The sequence below is a fragment of the Nannospalax galili genome, unplaced genomic scaffold (assembly GCF_000622305.1).
Source record: "Nannospalax galili isolate Female #2095 unplaced genomic scaffold, S.galili_v1.0 scaffold956, whole genome shotgun sequence".
NCBI lineage: Eukaryota > Metazoa > Chordata > Mammalia > Rodentia > Spalacidae > Nannospalax > Nannospalax galili.
Window position 1 is genome coordinate 607130 of NW_008337440.1, and position 22023 is coordinate 629152.

At 35.1% G+C, this 22023-nt stretch overlaps 1 protein-coding gene across 1 annotated transcript in view; it reads right to left on the reverse strand.

The window, feature by feature from the left end:
- Fsip2 (fibrous sheath interacting protein 2) overlaps nucleotides 1–22023 on the reverse strand; it is a 100023-nt gene that overhangs the window by 15095 nt on the left and 62905 nt on the right. Inside the window, exons 16-17 of the mRNA XM_008832589.1 lie at nucleotides 11715–20673; nucleotides 1441–10739 (exon numbers count right to left, since the gene is read on the reverse strand). Of these exons, the coding sequence (XP_008830811.1) occupies nucleotides 1441–10739; nucleotides 11715–20673 (18258 nt within the window). The remainder of the gene's footprint in view (nucleotides 1–1440; nucleotides 10740–11714; nucleotides 20674–22023) is intronic.

Here is a 22023-nt window from a genome sequence, read left to right on the forward strand (position 1 = left end):
GACAGCTGCATCACTAATCTCTGAAGCTGGACCCCAGGAGCTCTTTATACGCTTCCAGGCAACTTTTCTCTCCCAGGTAACGGTCACTACTCATTTGTCCTTGGGGAGGGCCTTGTGAATCTTGTAAGCTTCAGGAGCTGTTTGAGATTTTACTTCTGAGTCTTAATGAGCCTTCTTCTAAGAGGGAATATTTGGAAGAAATGTGTATACAACACTGGGTTACATAATTATTCCAGGCTTGTTTAGGGGTACAGAGTGATCCGGTCTTATAAATAAATAAATTAATAAATAAATAAGTAATTAACAAGTAAATAACAACATCAGCCTTGAGACTTAATTCAGTGACTTTCACAATAGCACTAGGAAAAAATTTATTTGGGTTTATTCTCCAAATAACATAGCTGTATACTTGCGTCAGTGTCAATGCCACAGATTGCACCTGTACAAACACCAAGCACTTTGATGAATAAAAATATTAAAAATTTGAGTAGTTTGATCCATTGGCCAGAGAGTTTTCTTCATGAGTGGTTTTCTTGTAACCAGAACATACTTTTGGACATACTATGATCTCATTTACTTTAGTATGTTCAGAGCCTGTGTATGGGGTTAAAAGACAGGGGTATGCCTACAGTAAACTGAAATAGGTCCTTATAAGCAGCAGTATTAAGGAAACTAGGTTTAGAACAGGAAGGGAACAGTGTCATCTTGAAAGAATAGGGCAAATGGAAATGGCCAATGTAATTAAAGTTAAATCATATGACCAAGTTTAATGTAAGAGTGTATAGTACAATGTATTGGTAAAAGGAAGAAAATACTATTGGGGCTTTGAATTTAAAAATTAAATTATTTTAGATGGTTTCATATAACTTGTGGTTGTTGGTTTGTTTTTAGGTAATGTCTCCTTGTACAGATTACAGCTAAGGCTGGTCTCAGACTTGCATTCTCTTGCTTCACCCTCATAAATTGTGGGTTAACAGTCTTGTGACATACTGTACACAAGGCTCCCTCGTTCCTATTCACTGGTTTTTTTTTTAAAGCATCTTTAGATAATCACTATGAAAACTAGGGGAGGCATACAGCATTATCTTTCAGTAAGTTTCCAAACACAGTCTTAATTCAGTTAGTATGATATTATTGTTAAAGATATATACTTATATTATTATGCTTCAAAGAAAAAGCAGCCTAAGTGGAAACTTATAAAACTTTATTAAAATTATGCATCTTTATAAAAACTAGCATGTGATCCTAAAAGTGAAATACGACACTGATATGGCAAGTCTTTGTAAAATCATATGGTTGCATAGATGAGTTGATGTAACCAGTTTCCTGTTGGGCTAGGAAGATAATAAATGTGCCTCTCCATATGCATGGGAGGAAGGAAGTCACAGAACCATGGCTTACTGTTTATAGTTATTTTTCTGTCATTGTCTTGGCACTTACCTCTAAGGGTCTTACATCCAGTCGTCCTGTCCTGTCCAGTGAGATACGCTTTTCTTTCTTTCTCTTTCCTGATTCATTTGTGTCTGCGGAGGATTGACTTTTCCCACTGATTGAGGCTCTTCTCAGTTCTGCTAAGTTACGTCCAGTTCTGTTTATACACTCAGTCTTAAGGGTCTCAAGAGGCTGAGTTTTTATAGAAATAACTGCTAAGTGTTTGGAAATGATTTCTGGGTCTATTTTGATTGGTTTATCCCCCCAATGTGGAATTATTTTTACTGGAAGTTTATCTTCTATTATAGCTTCATTGGACTCTTTGTCGGAGTCAGATGTCATTTCTGAAGCATGCTTTTGTGACTTTTCAATGATTCTATTTGTGTCTAGATCTCCAAAGGAGTCAGTATATGAACTCTTGATGTTAGCTTTGTGTGAGGGAACATTTGAAACTCCGTCAATAATTAAGTTAGCTATTTTCTTAGGGAAGGCTCTTTCATTTTTTATAGCATAAAGTTCTTTGTAGGTTCCAGGTTCTTGTAGCATATTACTATAAACAGAATCAATAACCTTAGAAATCATTTCTGTATTTTCTGGATCTAAAGAATGTGCATTAGGATCAGAAGCTACAAGACTAATATTACTTCTGGAAATTTCTGCTGTTACAGATTTTGTCAGCTGAGATGCAATTTTATTAAACTCAGGTTTGGTTAAGCTGTTTGCACCTTTGCTTGCAGCACTGGGCATTCTTACTAGTTTAGCCAAGAACAAGGCCAGTGCTTCCTCTAAAATGCTGGAATCTAATACTGAATGCTTTGCAGAAGAAGAGTTTTCCTGGGACTTAAGTTCATCAATAATTTTAGTAACCTTTTCCATAATTTTGACAGCTTCTAGAACTAATTCTGAATTTGATACTTCTTCCTCTACTTGAGGTTGAAATTCACAAGTAGAAATTTCCTTTACCATTAAAAAACCTATTATATCGGAAAGGATATTGCTTTTACCCATTAAATCTTCAAACATGGAAGCATGAGAGCCAGAGTATTTTAAAATAGTGGCATAAACAGAATTAACCACTTTTTCAACAGCTGCATTGTCAGTTAAAGGCACAGTATCTGAATCTTTAGGAGATTGTACAACTTTAATCTTACTTTTGGACATAAATTCTTGGATTGAATTTAATATTTTTGAGGTTATTTTTTGCATCTCAGTCTCTTGAGATTTGGTTCTTTCTTTATGCACCTTTGGAAAAACAGATAAAAGCTTCGATAAGAATTTTACAGCAATGTCTTCTATTATGTTATAAGATAGTTTACGAGGACGTGGTGGCTGAGGTGGAGTAGTTAGGATAACTTCTGTAAGGATATTGTCAACAACACTATTAACTTCTGCACACTGATACGGGGTTAACTCGCCACAAAAATAGTTCTGCAGCTGATTGCCAGCCACTTCTCGTAGAATTAGGTCAACTATGGTTTGTGAAAGGAGTCTGCATTCACTGGCTATACAACTTTGTATAGCTTCTTGTGATCCAAACTGTGGCAAAAGATTATTATAAATAGTCTGAACAACCAATTGAATAATCTCATCATCATTTGGATGTAAGGACTCTACATAATGTATAATCATATCTTCATTTTTTGAAATCTCTGCTGCAATTGTACTTACTAACTTCATTTGAAGGAAGTCAAGTTCTGTGGAAAAATTTTCTTCAGATGATTTTGCTTTGATGTTGGATATTTTTGAGAAAATTTTTGCTAAAAGAGCAGAACTCACATCCTCTAAAAATTTGTAAGGCAATATTATGGTGTATGGGGATGATGTTTGACACTCTTTGCTGGCTGTTTGTTCCACCGTTTGGACCTTTTTCACAACATCTTTAGATTCTAGAGGTAGGCATGCTGAAACTGGTATCTCATCACAAAATAGCAAGTTAAGCTGATGTTGAAAAATCTCATTTATCACTGAACTAGTTAGCCTTCTGGCTAAATTTTCCCCACTACTGTTGATAGTCTTGCAAATAGATTCTTGAGATTTATGTTCCTTTAAAATATTGCAAACACAAGCATGAACTATTTTATTGACCAATGATTTTTCAGTTGATGGCATTATATCTATGGGATGCATCTTGCCAGAAGAGGGTTTTTCATCTTTTTCATGTACATATGGTATTTTATCCACATTTTTATTCCTTATACTGGATGATGATTCATTTGTAGTTGGTTCATTATGCCTGGGTGTTATTGTATGAACTGGTGACTCTTTATTTGCATGTGAAGAAAACTTACTTTCCTTATCTGGTCTAAATACCTTAATTTCAGCATCTGAAAACTCCTTCAACAGTGAATTGATGAGTTTCATAGCTGTGTCATAGAGTTCAACACGATTTTTATCATCACTTGAACCTGGATATTTAGCACATGTTTCTGTTTCTGGTAAAGATGAAAATATTAATTTGTTCACCATTTCAATGATAACATCTTCCAGAAATTTAGCAGGAATAATTCCAGGTTTACTTTCTGGTGAGTACTGAGGATGGTCTGGGGCACCAGGTTTGCTTTTAAATTCTTTCTCTCCTCCTTTATCTCTTTTGATCTTTCTCTCCTTCTCTCCTTTTGTCATAGTTTCTTTTTCTTTAGCAGGGACAGTTTTGTTCATTGATAGGGATGAATCCTTTGGTATAACAGACTGTGAAAAATTTTTGCCAACATTTGGAAGTATGGTCAATGCTTTATCACTTGGGGAGCTTTTGCTATATGGTTTTGAAAATTCCAGTGGCTCTTGAGAAGACATTAGGAAAACATTGTCATAAATATTTTCAATGACATTTTCAACACGTTCATTTTCTGAGAATGGTTCTTCATCTGTAACTATTTCAGCTACAGCATCTCCCCTCTCTTCACTACTTGCCTTTGGAGTTATTTTTATCATTTTCTCTATTATTGTCTCTTTACTTCTAGTCTTGGACTTACCATCTTTCAATAAACTTTTATTGAAAATGTCAATCTTTTTATTGTCTGTTTCAAAATCTGGTCCAAGTACTTCATCATCATATTTGTTATCAACAGTAGCATCTGCAGAGTGTATGTGTCCTTCAACAACCCGGCCCTGCTCATTTTGTGGAGCTAATTTTTCCTTCTTGATTTCACTTTTAAGTGTATCACTCAAATCTTGCTCCTCAGTATCTTTCCTTTTCACACTGGTAGTTGGAGAAGTGACTTTTGAGGCATTCTCATTATTTTTTTGAAGGGTAACAGTCAGCTTATTTTCATCATCCGTCTTTCTACTTGTGACACCTGCAGGTGACCCTGATATCAGGGTGGCGATATTGCTTTTCATAACAGCAGTTACAGAGTTAAGTATTGGGTCTTGAATGCCCTCCTCTTTCACTGATGTGTCTTTAGATACAGTACGTTGGTTCTGTTTCAAGCATCTAGCTATCTGCATGGAGGTTTTCTGTGGTAGAAGCTGAACTCTTTGGGTGATATTTTCCGGATCTAGAAATGAAAAGAAAGCTGAAGTCCAGTCTCCTGAAAATAGCGGTTGAATCTTGAATGCAGAGATTGCTTTCTGGGTCAAAGTAGAAATCATTTCTATAACAGTATTACTTGCACTGTCTTTCTGGATATCATCAGATCCAAATTTCCCTATGAAGTGATCATATACAAAATTAGATATTTCATCAACTGTCTCCTTACCAATTGGTGGAAAAGAAAATATTTCTTCAGCATGTGGTAAAACTTTAATTTCACTTTTCCTAAATTCCTTTATGAGAGAGTTTACAAATTCGATAGCTATACTTACAATGTCTGGTTCTGGCATTTCTTTTTTCTGAGAATCTTCAGTAATGGTTGAGAAAGAACAAAATTTGTGAGCAAGGCCAACAATTACATCTTCTAAAAATGTTGCTGAAAATAGAGAAGGCTGCACCTTTTCTTTCCTAGACTTAGCAACAACAGAGGCATGGCCACAGTCAGGTAAATGACCAGATGAGCCTTCTCCGTATAAAAATGGTCGTAAATGATGACCCATGATTTCTTGAATAATGAAGCCTGCCATTTTGCTAAGAAATGACCCACCTTTTCTGTGTGCCTCTTTCTGTACTTCAGCTTGGAATTCAGATTTTTTCGAAATGTTATTACATACAGAGTCAATGAAATCCTCAGTAGTTCCTAACTGTATACCTTCTACAGTCTCCTCTGCTGTGGCAAGTCTGATCTCATGTTCAGAAATTTCTTTTATAATTTCGTCAGTCAGTTTTGATGCTGCAGTCATAAAGTCATCACCATCATCTGGTGTAACTTCTTCCTCCTTTAGTTGATTTGCAGCCTCATGTAAAGGGAAGAGATTCACTAGAAGCTTGTAAATCATATTTTCTAGGAGAGAGCAAGGAAACACTGTAATGCATGATGGCAAGGAACTGCTATCCTTCAAGATGACACTGAGCACATTTTTGATGATATTGCCAGCTTTAGGGGAAGAATAGGAAGAAGGCATTAATTCTCCTGAAACTAATGACTGCACCTGATAATGATAAATTTCTTCCAATAGAAAATAATATGTTTTCCTTGCAAAACAGGTAGTGTCATTTTCTACGGCTCTGTGTACCTGAATCAGAGATTTATATTCATTTAATATGTTTTCATAAACAGAGTTAACTGTTTTTTGAACCATTTCCCTATATGAATCTGAAGACCATAGATTTTCATCCAAGTTTTCTGCAACTAAGATCTCTGATGTGGTGAACTCTAGAACAATTGATTGGACCAATGTTGTAACAATGTCCACTATTTTGGTTATTGTTCTATCTGGGTTTTCCACAGCCATGGCACTGTGTATGAATGTCTGAAGAATTTTGCATAAAAGCTCAGAAATTACTTCCTCCAAAAAGACAGCTGAGTTCACAATGAAAGACAATTCTCTTTGTTTGGTATTGGTTGCTTTCTGTTTGCAAGTTTGAGCAACTGAAGCTGAGAGGATATTTTTATCTCCTGATAAAAATGACTGCAGATGATGATTGAAGATCTCTTTTATTATGAAACTTGCTATTTTTGAAACGGGTATACTACTTATACCTCTTTTATCTTTTGTGAGAGACTGGTATATATTTGAATGAGAAAGTTCAGCATAAATGGAGTCAACCATCGACTGTATATCTTTTTCTGAAATCATACTTTCTTTTTCACTCCCATGTTTTATAATACATATTGCATGTTTTGAAATTATTGACATGATTTCATTAATCAGCATTATGACTGTATTACTTAAGTCTGATTGAGGACTATCTGAATGTTCTATGCTGGATTGCAGTGGACTAATTTGAGACATAAGCTGAGTGATTATTTTCTCCAAATGGATATGCGACAGTATAGTAGTATATACTGCTGAAGACTGTCTTCGGAACCTTGACTTACTAATGTCATATTGGACTCTGTTTACCAAAACATTTTCATTAAGTTTGGAATGTGACCTTAAAGGAAGATTTGCTATAAGATCTGGTTGGATTTGGAAATCAAAAATTTCAGTCAGGATGATTTTAGTTATCCGTGTAGCCAATGTCTTGGTGTCATTTAGAAAATCATTATCATCCATAATTTCCATCTCATATTCTTCTAAAATTTTGCTGTACACAGTGTCAATAACGTTTTTAAGCACATCTGCCTCTACTGGAAGCAAACACAACTGTTCCTCTGCATTATCTATAGTGGTAATTTGGGACTTTGAGAATTCTTCTGCTATCCAATGTATGAGGTCTTCAGCTTTATCAAACAGCACATCTTCTGAATTTCGTGTTGATTCCACTTGTACAATGCCTACCACCCTGTGGAATATTTTTCTTAAAACTCCAGAGACCACATCTTCCAGAAAAGCTGAAGAATAAACACTGGCATAAAATAACTGCCTGTCATCAATAAAGGATGCATATGATGGGGGAGATAACCTCTTTCTTTCTACAAATGGTTGAAGATGTTGTTTACAGATATATTTAATAATAAAACCTGCTATTCTATCAATTAAAACATCATTACTTTTTGTAATACTTTCTTCCACTGATTCTTGAGAATCAGAGATTTCTAAAATATCTGAGAAAACAGAGTCAACAAGATGCTGTGCATCATCTTCTGAATAAACAGACTTGGTTTTGTCCCCATCTTTTGAAAATCGAATTTCATGTTGAGAAATTTTCATTCTAATATCACTGATTAGATTGGAAGCAATTTCATTAAAATTCACCCTTGAGTTGTCTTTTGGAGCTTCATTATTTTGAACCATGCTAGATGAAGAAGAAAAGAATCTAGGTAATAGTACTCTGATTATATCTTCTAAAAATGTGTATGATAGTAAGGTGTTATATGGAGGTAAACTCTGACTTGGCTTGCTAGATTTACTGTTACTAAGTATTTCATGAACAATAGTATCAGTGATTGATTCAGAACATGAAGTAGCTGACAAATCTCCATAAAACAGTGGGTGAAGAAGGTAGTCTGAAATAGCTTCTACAATTAAGGAGGTAATCTTTTCCACAAAAGCATCATTATTTTCAGACTCTTTGTCAATGTCAGGGTCTAGCCCATGCTGCTTTAAAACATTCCTGTAAACTGATGTAACAAGTTCATCTATAATATCAGTATCAACAAAGGGCTTATCAACTGTAATATGAACTTTAGCTTTGTCTAAATGATTATTCACTGACTTTACTACTTTTTGGGTCATATTTTCCAGCTCAAAAGTACTGTGAGGTTTTGGGCTGAAAATCTTTGATAAAACTCGGGTGACAATTTCTCTTACAAATGTATTAGGGTAAATACATAAGGATGATGGCTTTTGGGGTTTGTGTAACTCTACAACTTCAGTGAGGACTTGTTTAACCATATAAGATACCTCATCCAGTGGAGTTCTTGGGCGGGGTAAGGTTTCTCCATGCAAAAATGGTTGAAGATGATTTTCAATAATCTCTTGGATAATGAAACTGGCCATTTGGTCAACCACAATTGGATTTCGACTGATTATGCTTTTCTGTATTGAAGCAAGAGAATCAGATGTTTGCAAAATATTACTGTAAACAGAATCCACCATCTTTTGGGAGTTTTTGTCTGTACACAGATACTGATTATCATAGATGGTGAGCCATATTTTATGTTTTGAAATGGCTGACATAACTTTACTTACTATGCAGTTGGACATTTCATTAAAATCTGAAATCATTAAATATTTTTTTTCCAAAGATGAAGACTTGCTGTGCAGAGGAATGAGCTGAGCTAAAACTCTTCTGATTACATCTTCTAAAAATGAGTGTGGTAACATGGTGCTATAGCTTTTTGAAAATAGGGGATCAGAATTAAATTTTCTTAGATTTTGAAGTTTACACAGTATAATTTCAGCATTGAGAGGGTAATATGGACTTGGTTTGAGCTTTTCCCTGAAGCAAGATGGAAGCTGATAGTCTAATATCTCTAACAATATGCTACTAGAAATTCGTTCTGCTGTTGAAGTATTATCATACGGCAGATTATTACCGCAGGTCACTTTAAACTCATATTGTTGTAGTACATCATAACAAACTGAGTTAACGATCTTACTAACAGTTTCTTTATGAACTGGTGGAAAATATAGCCTTTCTTCAGCATTCCTCAGAACAGTAATGTTGGCTTTGTTAAACGCATTCACTACATTGTTGATAAATAAGGTATTCATCTCATGGAGCCAGGCCTCAGTGATGGTCACATTTTTCCTCTGCACTGATACAGACAGATTAAAAAATAGTTCTGAAATTATTTCCTCCAAAAATGTGGCTGAATAAACACCAGTATTTAAACCTCTTTGGCATAGACTGTTATGAAAGATTATTGCATTCATTTCCCTTTTTACTTGTCTCCTAGGAGGTCCTGAAGAAGAGGGTTTTATTGTGTGCTGCTTGCCAAATGGTGCATTCATTTTGAGGCTAGACACACTGGAAGTATTCAAGGATCTGTTCAAAAAATTGTCACAGTTCATGAATCCTAAAGGACCTTTAACTCGTCCTGATTCTATTAATTCTGGTTTTTTGGCTTTAATGAATTCTGACTGTGTTTCTCTTATTCTGTAGTTCAAATATTTGTTTTCAAAAGGAGCTTGTTGAAAACCATGAGATAGTTCATCCATCAACGATTTAACCAAGCTGTGGGAAATAACATTAAGTATACAGTCTGAGGACAGTAAATCTTGATCCATTTCTGCCAGATTTTCCAAAAGATCTGACATGTAATCTCCTTGAAACTGTTCACAGTCCATTGGTGCCTTATAATAATCAAGGTCTCCATCTTGAACACTTGGAAGTATTTTTACGAGTCGACATTCTTCCGCTGCTTCATGAGAAAGAAAGACATCCTTAAGAAAGGCAGTACCTGTGCATTTCTCTAGCAGTGTTCTAATAAGTTTCTCACACACAATATTGAGAAGAAATATTGATTTAGGGGAAAGCCCTAAGTTATTAGTAAGTATTATATTACTTTGTTGATTATTTGAGGAGGAGAAAACGGTTCTTGCTATTTTACCAGAATTCATATCCCCATCTGGGAACTCGTCTGGTGAAAATAAATCTAAAACAATATTAAAGACTTTATTGACTACTTCTTTTGATTCACGGGTTTGTAAGTTGTCAACCAGACTGTCTAACTTACATGCCAGGTAATTTAATTTATTTCTTTGAACAAATTGATCAGTTTGGTGAGTAGACAATTCCCAATCCCTGGGGCCTATCTGACTTTCCACAGCATAGACTTTGTTGCAAATGGAACTATTATTTCTAAGTGTGGAATATGGTTTGTTTCTCCTACTGTTTTCAAAGTAGTGTTTTATTCCTAATTCTTCGGATAATACAAAAATCACCCCTTGTAAGAGATCTTGAAAGATATTATCAAAGTCAGAAGTAGTTACTCCTGGACAGTAACTGTACTTTGTTTTTACAGAAGATACCTGATGTGCAGTGTCAGTTTTTATAATATTCTCATTACTAAGAATTTCAATAATTTCCTCAGAAACATGCAAAGCAAGTTCTCCAATAGAAACAGACTTGTTCTTAAACACTTGAGAATGAACTGAAATAATTTTGTTAGATATTACATTTTGGATTTCCCACGTTTTATTTTTTTTGTTATCCTCTTTGGAGCCTTCAGAAATATTTGAAATTAAATGGCAGATAACCGACTCAGTGAGATATTCACAAAACTGACAAACTGAAGAATTCCTGTATATGCTTCTTAGAAGCTGTTTTGATTCACAGTTGTTCCTTGACAGTGTAGAGGCAAGCAACAACTTCTCAGAGGAAACTATAAATAAAAGAAACAACCATTTTTAGCATGGATTCCAAAGAATATGGAAAATCTAATATATTGGTAATTATTTACATATGTATTTTATCTTCGGAGCACCTCACTAAAGGAAAAAAAAACTGATGAAAGGAAAATATTTTGGATTTTCCTTAAATATTTTTAATTTGTGAAATCTTAATCTTAGTATGCTGAGAAAACAGGACTTCCAAGTTGAAATCTCTGTTGTGGTTGCCTTGTTTGTATAATTACAAATGCTAAGAGACCAGATTTCTAGGTTTAGTGACATATGCTGTCATAGCTCCAATGATAAGACTAATTAAAAATATTTTATTCAAAATATTTGATACTATGTTACATTTTACTTGTAGGATACTAAAGATTTGTGTTGAACTTTCATTGTGAATAGAGCACAAATGTGATAACTCCAGAATGATTAGTGGTGGATTACAGTGGCAGTGAAATGTATAAGAACTTTGCAAACTTTGGAGTAACTGGCTCATGCTCACCCAAAGATCCCTAACTTTAAAATTGTTTCATCTCTCCCCCTTATCTACAGGCCAAGAAAAATAACACATCTTTTAGATTCCATACACACAAATACTTATTAGCATTTAAAAAGTCAATTGTTTAAAATAATTGAATAGTTGTCACATATTATAAGGCTACTTTCAGAAAAACAAAATGTAAGGTGCTGGACAGATTGCTCAGTGGTTAAGAATACTGGCTGCTCTTGCAGAGGACCTAGGTTTGAATCCCAGCATTCACATAGTGGCTAACAACTACCTATAATTCCAGTTCTAGAGAAATATGATGGCCTCTTCTGACCTCTGTGGGCATTGAACTACATGCGTGCATTTAAATACATGCAGGCAAAAAAAAATAGGTTCTTGGACAGGAGCTCTTAAAAATATTTCTTTTGCTATCTTCCCTAAATTATTCCAATTTTAAAAAAGTAAGTGATCTGGTGCTTACCTCCAGTTTTGAAATTCTTCAAATGTGTGATCACAGACATAGTAACATGTCTTGCTACCAAATGAATTTCATTTGGACCCAATTCATGATCAACAAAAGCAGTGATGCCAGTTTCCTCTAACCTCTCTGATTTTATCTTTGGATTCTTGTTTTCCCATCTTTTCAGTAAAGAAAAGCCTCCTTTGCAGGCTTCAAGACCTTCACGTTCATCTTCAGGTATGCTGCTCATTCTTTTGCACCACATTCTAAGAAAATTTTTCTCATTCTTTTGTCCTCCAAATACTTCAGACAAAGGATCTTGTTTTGACATAAAAAATGGTTTCATGGTCTCCATGCTTTCATGCGGGTGTGGCTGAGGAGGAAAACCATAGCTTGACAGTACTGTATTGACAATGTTTTCTGCAGCTAAACATATTCTGAGTGGAGATGCAGTTGTCTGAATTCCATTTGGCTCAATCGGTTTGGTGGCTTTGTAGTGAAACAGTCTTGGATTGTCACCTTTTCCCAATTTTATAAATGACATGACTTGCTTTAATGATTTTTCTGTGGAATCATTTGCTTTCTTAGAAAGTTTTTGTAAGACTCTGCCTTCAGGGAGAGCACTACTTCCCCTCATGTCTTCACCAGAATGTCCAAAGTTAGGTTTCCTTGGGCTATAGTCTTGTACTTTGTTTCTAGAATATGATGGTACAGGTTTTGAACTAGGCCTTCCCATTGACTCTGAGCATTTGATTGTGTTTTCAACATAGGAACTGATGTGTGAGAGTGAATTAGATGAGATCATGTGCTTTTCTCTCATATCTTCATCTGCATCAAACCCTAGGCCAGATGCACTTCTTTGTGGAAGATTACTTCTCACATTAGCTTCCTTGAATTTTGATTTAGGCATTTTCATAGGAGATACAGATTCAACCTGATTAACAATATAAACATCTTCAGCTTCCCTGAACAAACTTTTGTTTGGAGGGTTTGTGATCAAAGACTCATTGAAAAGAGTACATTGGTTTATTAGTGTACCAATGATCTCGCTTGCAGCAATATTCTCTTTTAATGTGCTAACTGGAGAAGGTTCCATTTGGCTTATTTCTTTGTCTAACTTATTCTTGATTATACTAAGCATGTCATTGACAGTATTGACAGAGTATGTAAGTAATTTTGAATGGAATGAATGAACCTGTAGATGCATATTCTGTATATTTTCCTTGGATACAACAGTACTTGACTTGGGTTCATCACAAAGCTTTTTGATTGGTTGTAACTTTGGCAACATCTTTTTGCTTAATTGCCTTTGTTGTACTTGGAAAAGATTTTCTGCAGGCATTTTCACTATTTCAGAAAACTCATATTTAGAGATATGCTTAAATTTCAAGTCTACAAACGACTCTAACATGTTTAAGACCCTTTCTACAATCTCTTGGACAATTTGGTTCTTAGGGGTCCTAGAAATCTGATCTCTTGTTTTAATCTTATAGGTTGGTGAACACCTGAGGATGTGCTTGGTTGGAACTCCATGTCTTATTTTAGCAGTGGTGTGTTCTTTCTTATCTGTTAGAGCTTCATTAGTATCTTGAGTAGACATGTGAGACAAAAAGCAAAGCTGTAATTTTTCAAATAGCATTTTGACAATTTCCCTTCCAAACATATTAATTTGTGCTTCGGTATCCTCAGCTCTAGTAGAGCCAACTTTAAAGTGATGATAGAACCTGTTTTCACAATCTTCAAGAGGTGGCAAATTTAAAAGTGAAAGAGAGTATTCTAAATCTTTTGCTTTAACTGAAATTTCGGTCAAAACATTTTCGGCTATTGTCAATAGCTTAAAATTTTCATTTTCTGAATCATTTGCTTCTGTTTGCCATTTGTCAAACATTTTTTTAAATATACCTTCTTTTGGAAAAATCTGTTCTAGCTGTGAGGAAACATTCTCTAAGTAAAAACATGCCTGTTGTTCATTAGGGGAACCAGTACCTAGATTCTGCTTTGAAAGGTGGAGGTCACCCAGATTTGAGGCATTGACTGGATAAGACAAACTGTGGTTATTTGTAGTAGACAATTCTTGAAAAACTGCATTAACAATTTTACTTGCTTCCATGATTTGATCAGATGGTAAAGCTTTTACATTGAATTTTGCTCTATTTTGTACCACTTTTTCAAGTTCTTTCATAATTATTTCTAAAATATCAGTTATTATATTTTTGGCATAATTTCTTAGTTCTGAAGCAGGCAATTTTGTTTTCAGTAAGGTTTTGGCATCTCCTATTGAGAGAGTTTGTGGCATTCCAATGGCAGTTTTGGACTGGCCCTGTCTTGGAGTCTTCTCTCCAATGGCTAACTGGGTCCTGCTTTTGGCCTTTGCACCACTAATTCCTAGATGTGGTTTTGTTTTAAATTTAGAGCGAGAGGTAATTTTTGACTTTGCTTTTAAACTTGTTTTACATCCTGGCCTAGGGCTGTTCTTAGGGCTAACTTTAGAATTGCATAGTCTAAGAAGGTATGAGTCATCGTAACTACCTTCAGAAGGAAATCTCTCTTCTAGATGCAGTGAGACAAAATTTGCTATCTTATCGAGAACTATTTGAACTAAGTATCTTCCAATTTGCATTGGTGAATATGGCAAAAATGTGCTTTCTAACACAACAGTGCTTAAATTGTCAGCATAAGGGTATACTGGTGTCTCAAAACTAGAGGAATTACTTTCTCCCCTTGTTGGTTTAGTTTCTCTAAAACACGATGGTTTCATTGGTGAGGCAATGTTGTCATGTGTTTCTGCCTCTCTCTTACTTTTACTTTTTTTGTATAATGATGTTATAACAACCGAGTGCATTTCTCCCAAAATATTTTCAAGTATATCACTTGATATTATGTTAATATGTGATTGAAAGAAATTCCTTTGTGTTATACCTGATGTTTTAACTTTAGATTTTGACACAAAGTAGGGGATTTCATTAGATGGAGGCAAATGACCTATGACTTCCGTTATTTTTTGACTCAACCTATTCAAAACTTCTTCTACTGCACTAAGCAATTCAGGCTTTTCTTTTGGTTTTGATTCCCCTTTTCTCATGAATATTTCTTCCAAGACCATTTTCTGGCTTTCCTTTTCCAGTGCTACTTGGTTTTCTACTAATGAATCATTTGTAAACTGTGATGATGTGGTAGGTTTGTCCTTCTCTTTGTTACTTAGCTGTCCTTCATTTGATATGGTTAGCTGTGAAAAGTTAGGATTCTCTTTTGAAGAGAAAAAAAAATCCTTTGCTGAACTTTTATCATGTAAAATCCCTAAGATACTGTTAATAATTTCACTCACAATGATATCCTTTTGGAATAAAATATTGTTTGAATGCATATGCATATTTTGGATTTCTGAGTCTAAGTCATTTTTAATAAGCTTCAAAATGACACTGGCAATGAAGTCAGCATAGTCCTTAAGACTAGCTTGTGGTAGATGGATTGTGGTTCCAAGACTTTCTCTGCAGTGGACAAATGTGGGCTCTGCCGGCCCTTGGCTGGGAATGGTTTTGGTTGTTGATAGTCTTAGGACATTCACATAGGATTCAACTTGGCTTGATTCAGGAAAAATACTGTTGTCTTGTTTACAATTTTCAAATTCTGGACTAACAATTGAATTTTCATTAGACTGAAAAGCAAGAGTAATTGATGAATTTATTCTTTCTGTGGCAAAAGATTGTAACCGATTGAAAATAGTCTCAGTAATGGAGTTAGCATTTTTCTCACATGGGTCAGGAGCAGATTCCACAGTGCCATCTTTTTCCTTCACAGGTATCTGATAATCATTAGCATAAGCTAAATTCTTATTTTTTAAGTGTGGAAAATGTTCTTTTCTTCCTTCACTTTTTGATGCTATAAAAAGAGAGTGCTGGCACTGTGTTTGGGGAAATGCATCATAGGTGGCCAATCTTGCAGAAACAGGGTCTTTTGCGTTTATGGCAAGGATTACCAAAGAAGTAAGATTACGAAGTACAATATCCACTATATCTTTAGAGACCAAAATGACATCTGACTTTGGAACTGACACTTCAGGGATAATAGTTGCATGATTATTAAATGGCTCAAAACCCCCATTTAAATGTCTGCCAGGTATGTTATATTTCACATTAGATGTGGCAAATGAGGGATAATTCTGATACAGGATGTTTTCATAAATATCATGTAAGATCCTTTCAACGGTATCTTCTATTTGAAACTGGAGTATTTTTTGATATTCCGTCTTATTGAACAGCTTTTCAATAATACCACCTTGCTGATCTGAATAATTCTCTTTGTCAGAATTGTTTTTGTCACACTTGCTTCTGCATGATACAATCTCAAGCACTGTGTTCACAATCTGACTTGCAATATTTCCAGAAACCACAATATTAGGTGTCAAGAAAGGAGTTTCCCGTTCTTTATCTAACTCATGTTTGATACCTTGCAAAACTTTTCTAGCCACTTCTTTTGCATAAATATTTAATTTGGACAAAGGCAGTTGGCACAATGAATCAGTCTTTCCTGGCTTACTATGATCCACTGAACAACAGGAAATTTGCTTATCAGAATAGGAGTCTTTGACTGATAGTTCTTTGTTTAATGTACTCTTTTCCTGCTGAACAGGCAAAGTCACTGGAACTGTGAAGTCGACTTGGGAACAAAAGAGAGATTGTACTTTAGAAGCAGCAAATGCTTCTAAATTTTCTAATATTGCCTGTACAATATCTTCAACTACATTTATTTTGTTTTTTTTGTCAACATTCAAACTGGACTGAAGAGTACATGGATTTCCGTTCAACACAGGGACAGGGGCGTTCCCTCCAAATGAACGTTCATGAAAAGAAACATTGGTTGAAAAGATGATGGTTTCACATCTGTTTTCATTAATTTCTCTTTCTGTCATGGCAGCTGAATAAAGTTTGTGAAATACAGTTTTAACAACATCATTTACCACCTCAGTTACATCTGTGTCAGATATGAAAGGACCCATCAGTGGATCCCTAAACTGAACATGTGTTTGAGCAGTTGATTCATGAACATTGTGAGGCATGCCACTAAAATGAGAGTGTGAGAGAGAAAGCACATTTAACTGATCGATTAGAGCACTTTGAAAAATTTCATTCAAGATGTTTTTTATAATGGGAACAATTGGAGATTTTTGTGGTTCTTTGAGTTTCATTTCAATTTTGTTTAAGGTCCTTTCTAGAACCTGTTGGTCAGAAGAAAAGGTTTTAGTTTCTTCTCTTAGTGATGTTCTCACTCTAGTGAATTCAGTATTTTTATGTGTATCATCATCCAAAAATGACTCTGATTCAGCTCCTCCAGGAAGAAAATTTCCATAAATTGGCCAGTATCGATGAGTTTCAGTGCCTCTGTTCTCAGATTCAGTTTCAACAAACATATCTGAAGAAAATACATCTAAAATCAAATCAACTATATTCGTAAGAATTTGTGTCTCCTGTTGTGAGTTTTTTGCACTTGTCCTACAATCTGATAAGTTCACATTTAGTTCTGTTTGAATGGCTTTCAAAATAGCACTTGACACCTTCTTTGCATGCATGTATAAAGTAGATAGCAATGATTTATCACATGTATCTGCGAGAGCATTGTTACCTCCATATTCCCAGTCCATCATCCTTCCTTTTTTATTTTCATCATTAATAACACCTACAGTTTCCAAATTTCCATTGGCAAATCCTTCCAGTTTAGCAAAAACCATGTTAAGAATATCTGCAGTGACATCTTTTAGTTTACTTGGGCACATTTCTTTTAAGGTTTCTGTTTTGGAAGACACTGAAACAACACTTTTTGCCTTGCTTTTGGCCTTCTCTTTATTATCCTTCACCATTCTGGAAATTATGCTGGAGATTATGTTGGCACATTTGGCCATTTCCTCCATGACTGAAGAAAATGATAGGTTGTCAATGTCAAGAGGTTCTGATACAGCTTTAAATCCAGAACTTACAAAACTGGTATGTATGTCAACACCACACAATTTTGCAAGGATATATTCCAGAATTGCTTTGGAAATCAGCTGAATGTTGGAGAGTACTGGGGTCATCGTGTGGTGATCCTTATGTATTTGCTCTGTGTTCTGCTGACTGCAAGATGGCTGAGGGTCAGACTGGGCACCCATGAGCTTGCTTAACATTTCACACACTGTTTCTCCAATTCGATCTAACACTTGCAGTTTGGAACCATCTTTTACATCCTTTCCACAAATGACACTGTGGAGAATACAGGGCATAGCCAAATACTGGCAAAAAGACTTTTTATCCTCTTTATTTGGCAAAATGTTTTGTTTATTAACATTGTCGGATCCACATAAAGTTGCAGACAAAGACTTATCTGAAGAGGCTGAAGTAGTTGTCTCATATTCATTTGATAACAACTCACAAATACATGTCAGTAATGAACTATGGATAATGTCATTACTGGTATCACTAGAGTCTAATGTTTTATCAGAATCAACAAACAAGCCTCTATTTACAAGGTGTTTGGCATGGTCTGTTTCCCTAAGATTTAGGTTTATGTCGTTGAGTTCTAGTTCATTCTGGATAGCATCCAAAACAATGCTGACTATTTTCATTGTGTAAGCACTAAGTTGAGACTGTAATGACTTCTTTACCAGTGGAGATTTGAGGCCCATTTGCAATTTTGGACAAACAAATAACTTTAGTCTTTTAAAAATTGTATCAATGATCTTATGAGTAATGTCATATACACACCTCAGTTCAGTTTCTCCAGATCTTGACCAGGAAGTCTTTTCAGACTCTACACTGAGTGAAGGTAAGTATTTCATTTTCTTTTCACTATCAAACCATACTTTGAACGGCATTTTTTTTGGTGCTTCTTTGTCTATGTGAGGAGTGTCAGAATGATCTTCACGAGTGTGAGGAACTGATGAAATGGTGCTTTTAACGGTATCAAGAATGTACCTTGAGGACTTATGAAGTATATTCATTACAGAATCTGTTATTTCATGAGCTACTACACTGATTTCTGATCCAGAGAACATATGGTCCATCCATTCTTGGTCTGACAGCCTTTTATATTCTTCTGAAATGAAAACAGAAGCTTCTTCACCAGTTTTGCTTCCCAAGTAACCAGAAGAAGCAGTAGATACATCCTTTACCATTTCTGTTAAAATATGTTTAACAATGCTTTCTGAAGCCTTTTGTATTTGATGCTTTTGATCTTGGCTGAAAATTGAAAAATCTTTACCTAAACAGGATTTCGTCTTTAAAACATCTTCATTTTTAAGAGATGATAACTCCATCTTTAATCCCCAATCATAACATTCAACTTCCCTTTGAGAAGGAGGCTTTACAGGAGGTTTGTTGATTCTTTTGAATTCAAAACAAGTATCCCTCTTTGCAGGCCAATGATTAGGACTCTGTTTTTGTGAGTCTGCTTCTTCATCATTGAAGGATGAATCAACCACATTTTTCACAAGGTTGTCTATTTCTTCATCATCATCTTCAGAATAAAGGACCATACCTGGGACATTAACAGGAAGAAATGTTATTTTAGTTCTAGGACCATTAGATAATCTCGTGCCAGTGAGTCTATACTTTTCTTCAGTGTTAGAAGGATTTCTTATTCTAAGTTGTCTATGTTTTTTAACATCTGCTTTTTCTGGTTCCTGGTGGAGGTGAGTTAAGATGTCATCCAATAGCTGAAGGAGTACTACTGTTTCTTCAGAGGCAATAAGTCTCTCATTATTAAGTTCAGTTTGTACATAATCTAGTATAGTGCTGATTGCTTCTTCTATATAACCAACAAGAGAGGATTGTGAAAAAACATTTGATATTAAGTTTTTAATTTCTTCTTTGATAATTAGATTAGCTGTATCTGATTCAGGGCTAGATTTCTTTCTGTCAGTTCTTTGAAGGACTGTCAATGTTGGGTCTGTCTTATGTTGCTGCTGCAAGGGTTTAGCTGTTTCTTCAGGAGGAATTTCATTTTTCCTATAAGAAGCAAGAGTCATCAACTTTTCTAAAATCGCATGTACCATATCCTCTGCAATTACATACATTTGCTCCAAAGTCCATGTCTCTTCAGAGGCTTTTCTATCTAACAATGAGAAATATTCACCACTTGTTGATAAACTTGGCTTAATGCCAACTGACAAATCTTCTTGTGAAAATATCTGAACACATTTTTTCTCAACTGCAGATTCTAGCTTCTCAAGTATATTTTCCACAATCTCTGAAGCTACTGAGCAGATATCAACATTGGAGAGCAAGTCTTCTTTTTCAGTTTCACAGTGGTCAACAAAAACTTCAGCAGTAACAGAAGAAAGAGAAGGAATAGCCTGGGTTAAATCAGATATTATTTCTTGAAAAATACTTTCTAAAATCAGTTGTGTTTCTCCTTTCAAATGGCACTTAAAGTTTACAAGAACATTCTTTAAATTCTTCATCTCTTCCATGGCCTTTGCTTTCTTATCATATAGCACTGGATTCTCTAAACTATCTGTTTCTGTGGTAGCATCCTGAGATTTTCTTGATCCTGATTCAAATGATGTTAGAAGGTGACTATCAGATTTACTACCTTTGAGCTTAGGGTATGGATATACCGAGCTGATTTTATTATATTTGAGGTCAGATAATATAGTTTGTCCTTTCCTGTGATATGTTTTTCCAGCAGATGTTTTTTCCACAAGGGCAGAAGGAGGTTTCAAAGGTGTGGGTGGTTTCTTCACTGGCATGTCTTTAGCAGTTGTGCAAGGCTCTGCTTGAAATGTTTTGGTTGCTTCAGTTGCGTAGCTTCCGTGTGTAAGCCCTTCACTGCATGTACTACAGAGACCTGAACTATCTGAAGAAATGTCAGAGTCATCAGATACTGGATAGGTATTATTTTTCAGCCTTTCTTCATATTTTGTAATGGCTGGATATAATATACTGGTCACTGTAGCTACAACCCAGGTCATGATATTTTGAATTATACTATTTAGTTCTTCAGATGATACCTAGAAAGAGATAACCAGATGAAAAGAAAATCATATAAACATTTAACTCTGTATTTTTAGAGAAAAATGTTAGCATCAATTTTTCATTTTTTTAAGGAAACGATAAAATCTATTTAGAATTTCAGATTATTTTTATGGTGGTTTATTCTCTTCTAGAGAGAAATATTTTCAGCATAAAATTTCATTTTCTTCATATTCCCTCAGAAGTTATGTTAAATTATTTCCCAACATTCATTGCTGGGGTAAATAACTTTAAAATGAAAGTTAAAAATTAATATCTAGTCACATCTCATAAAAATATTTTGGCAACAAGCAGTGTGGGATCCATAACTCTGCTAAGCTTTTAAAGGATAAATTGCTTTTACCGATGTCTCCAAACAGATGTAGAAAAATTGTTTTTCTGCCTTTAGTAGCATTTGTCCAGCTGGTACACAGGGATGGTAAATAAGCCACCCTCACATCCATTCATTGCAGTAACACTAAGTCTGTGGAGTCTGGAGAGATGGCTCAGCTGTTAAGAGCACTGGCTGCTCTTGCAGAGGATCCCAGCTTGGTTCCCAGCACCTATGGGTGGCTAACAACATCCTTAACTCCAGCTCTAGAGGAACTGATGCCCTCCATGGGCATTGAATGATATAGGGACATTTACATGCATGCAGGCAAAATATTCATACACATAAAACAAACAAACAAACAAATAGTTGGTCTGTGGTTTATTTACCTGTAAGAAAAACGTTAATGCATTATAGAGATTGAATTGCTTTGTACCGAACAATAGTTATCAGCCTAAACTACTTAAGAAAGCTGGAAATGGATGAAAACAGAAGAGATAATAGCAAAGCTGAACATCTGTTCCTACACAAAATATGTCTAAGCTAACCGCAAATTATTTGTGTTAAATCCATATGGCAAGAAAACGGACATCGACATAGCAACCTCTCTCCCGATCTAGTTGTAGAGCTTTTGTGGGAGCCCTCCATCCACAAAATGGCAGTTAGCACCAGTTTCTCAAATTCTTACAATAGATTTTTACTAATATTATACATAATGGCTAGTAGTTTGATAAATGTATTTTGAGATGACAATGACTATAAAAACCTTGTTTTACATACATATATCCTTAATATGTCTAAGAACAAAACCTAAATTTTAGTGAAGATGATTACTCTAAATTAACTATACCACATGTAAAATATGTATTAAAATATCTAACATACTTTTCATCACAGATAATGAAAAACAGACATACACTGGCTTTTAAACTGGGTAATGGATAAAGCATATCCAATTTTAACATATTAAAGAAGACAACTACTAAAGTTCTGCATATAGTAAAATGAGGTTAAAGGA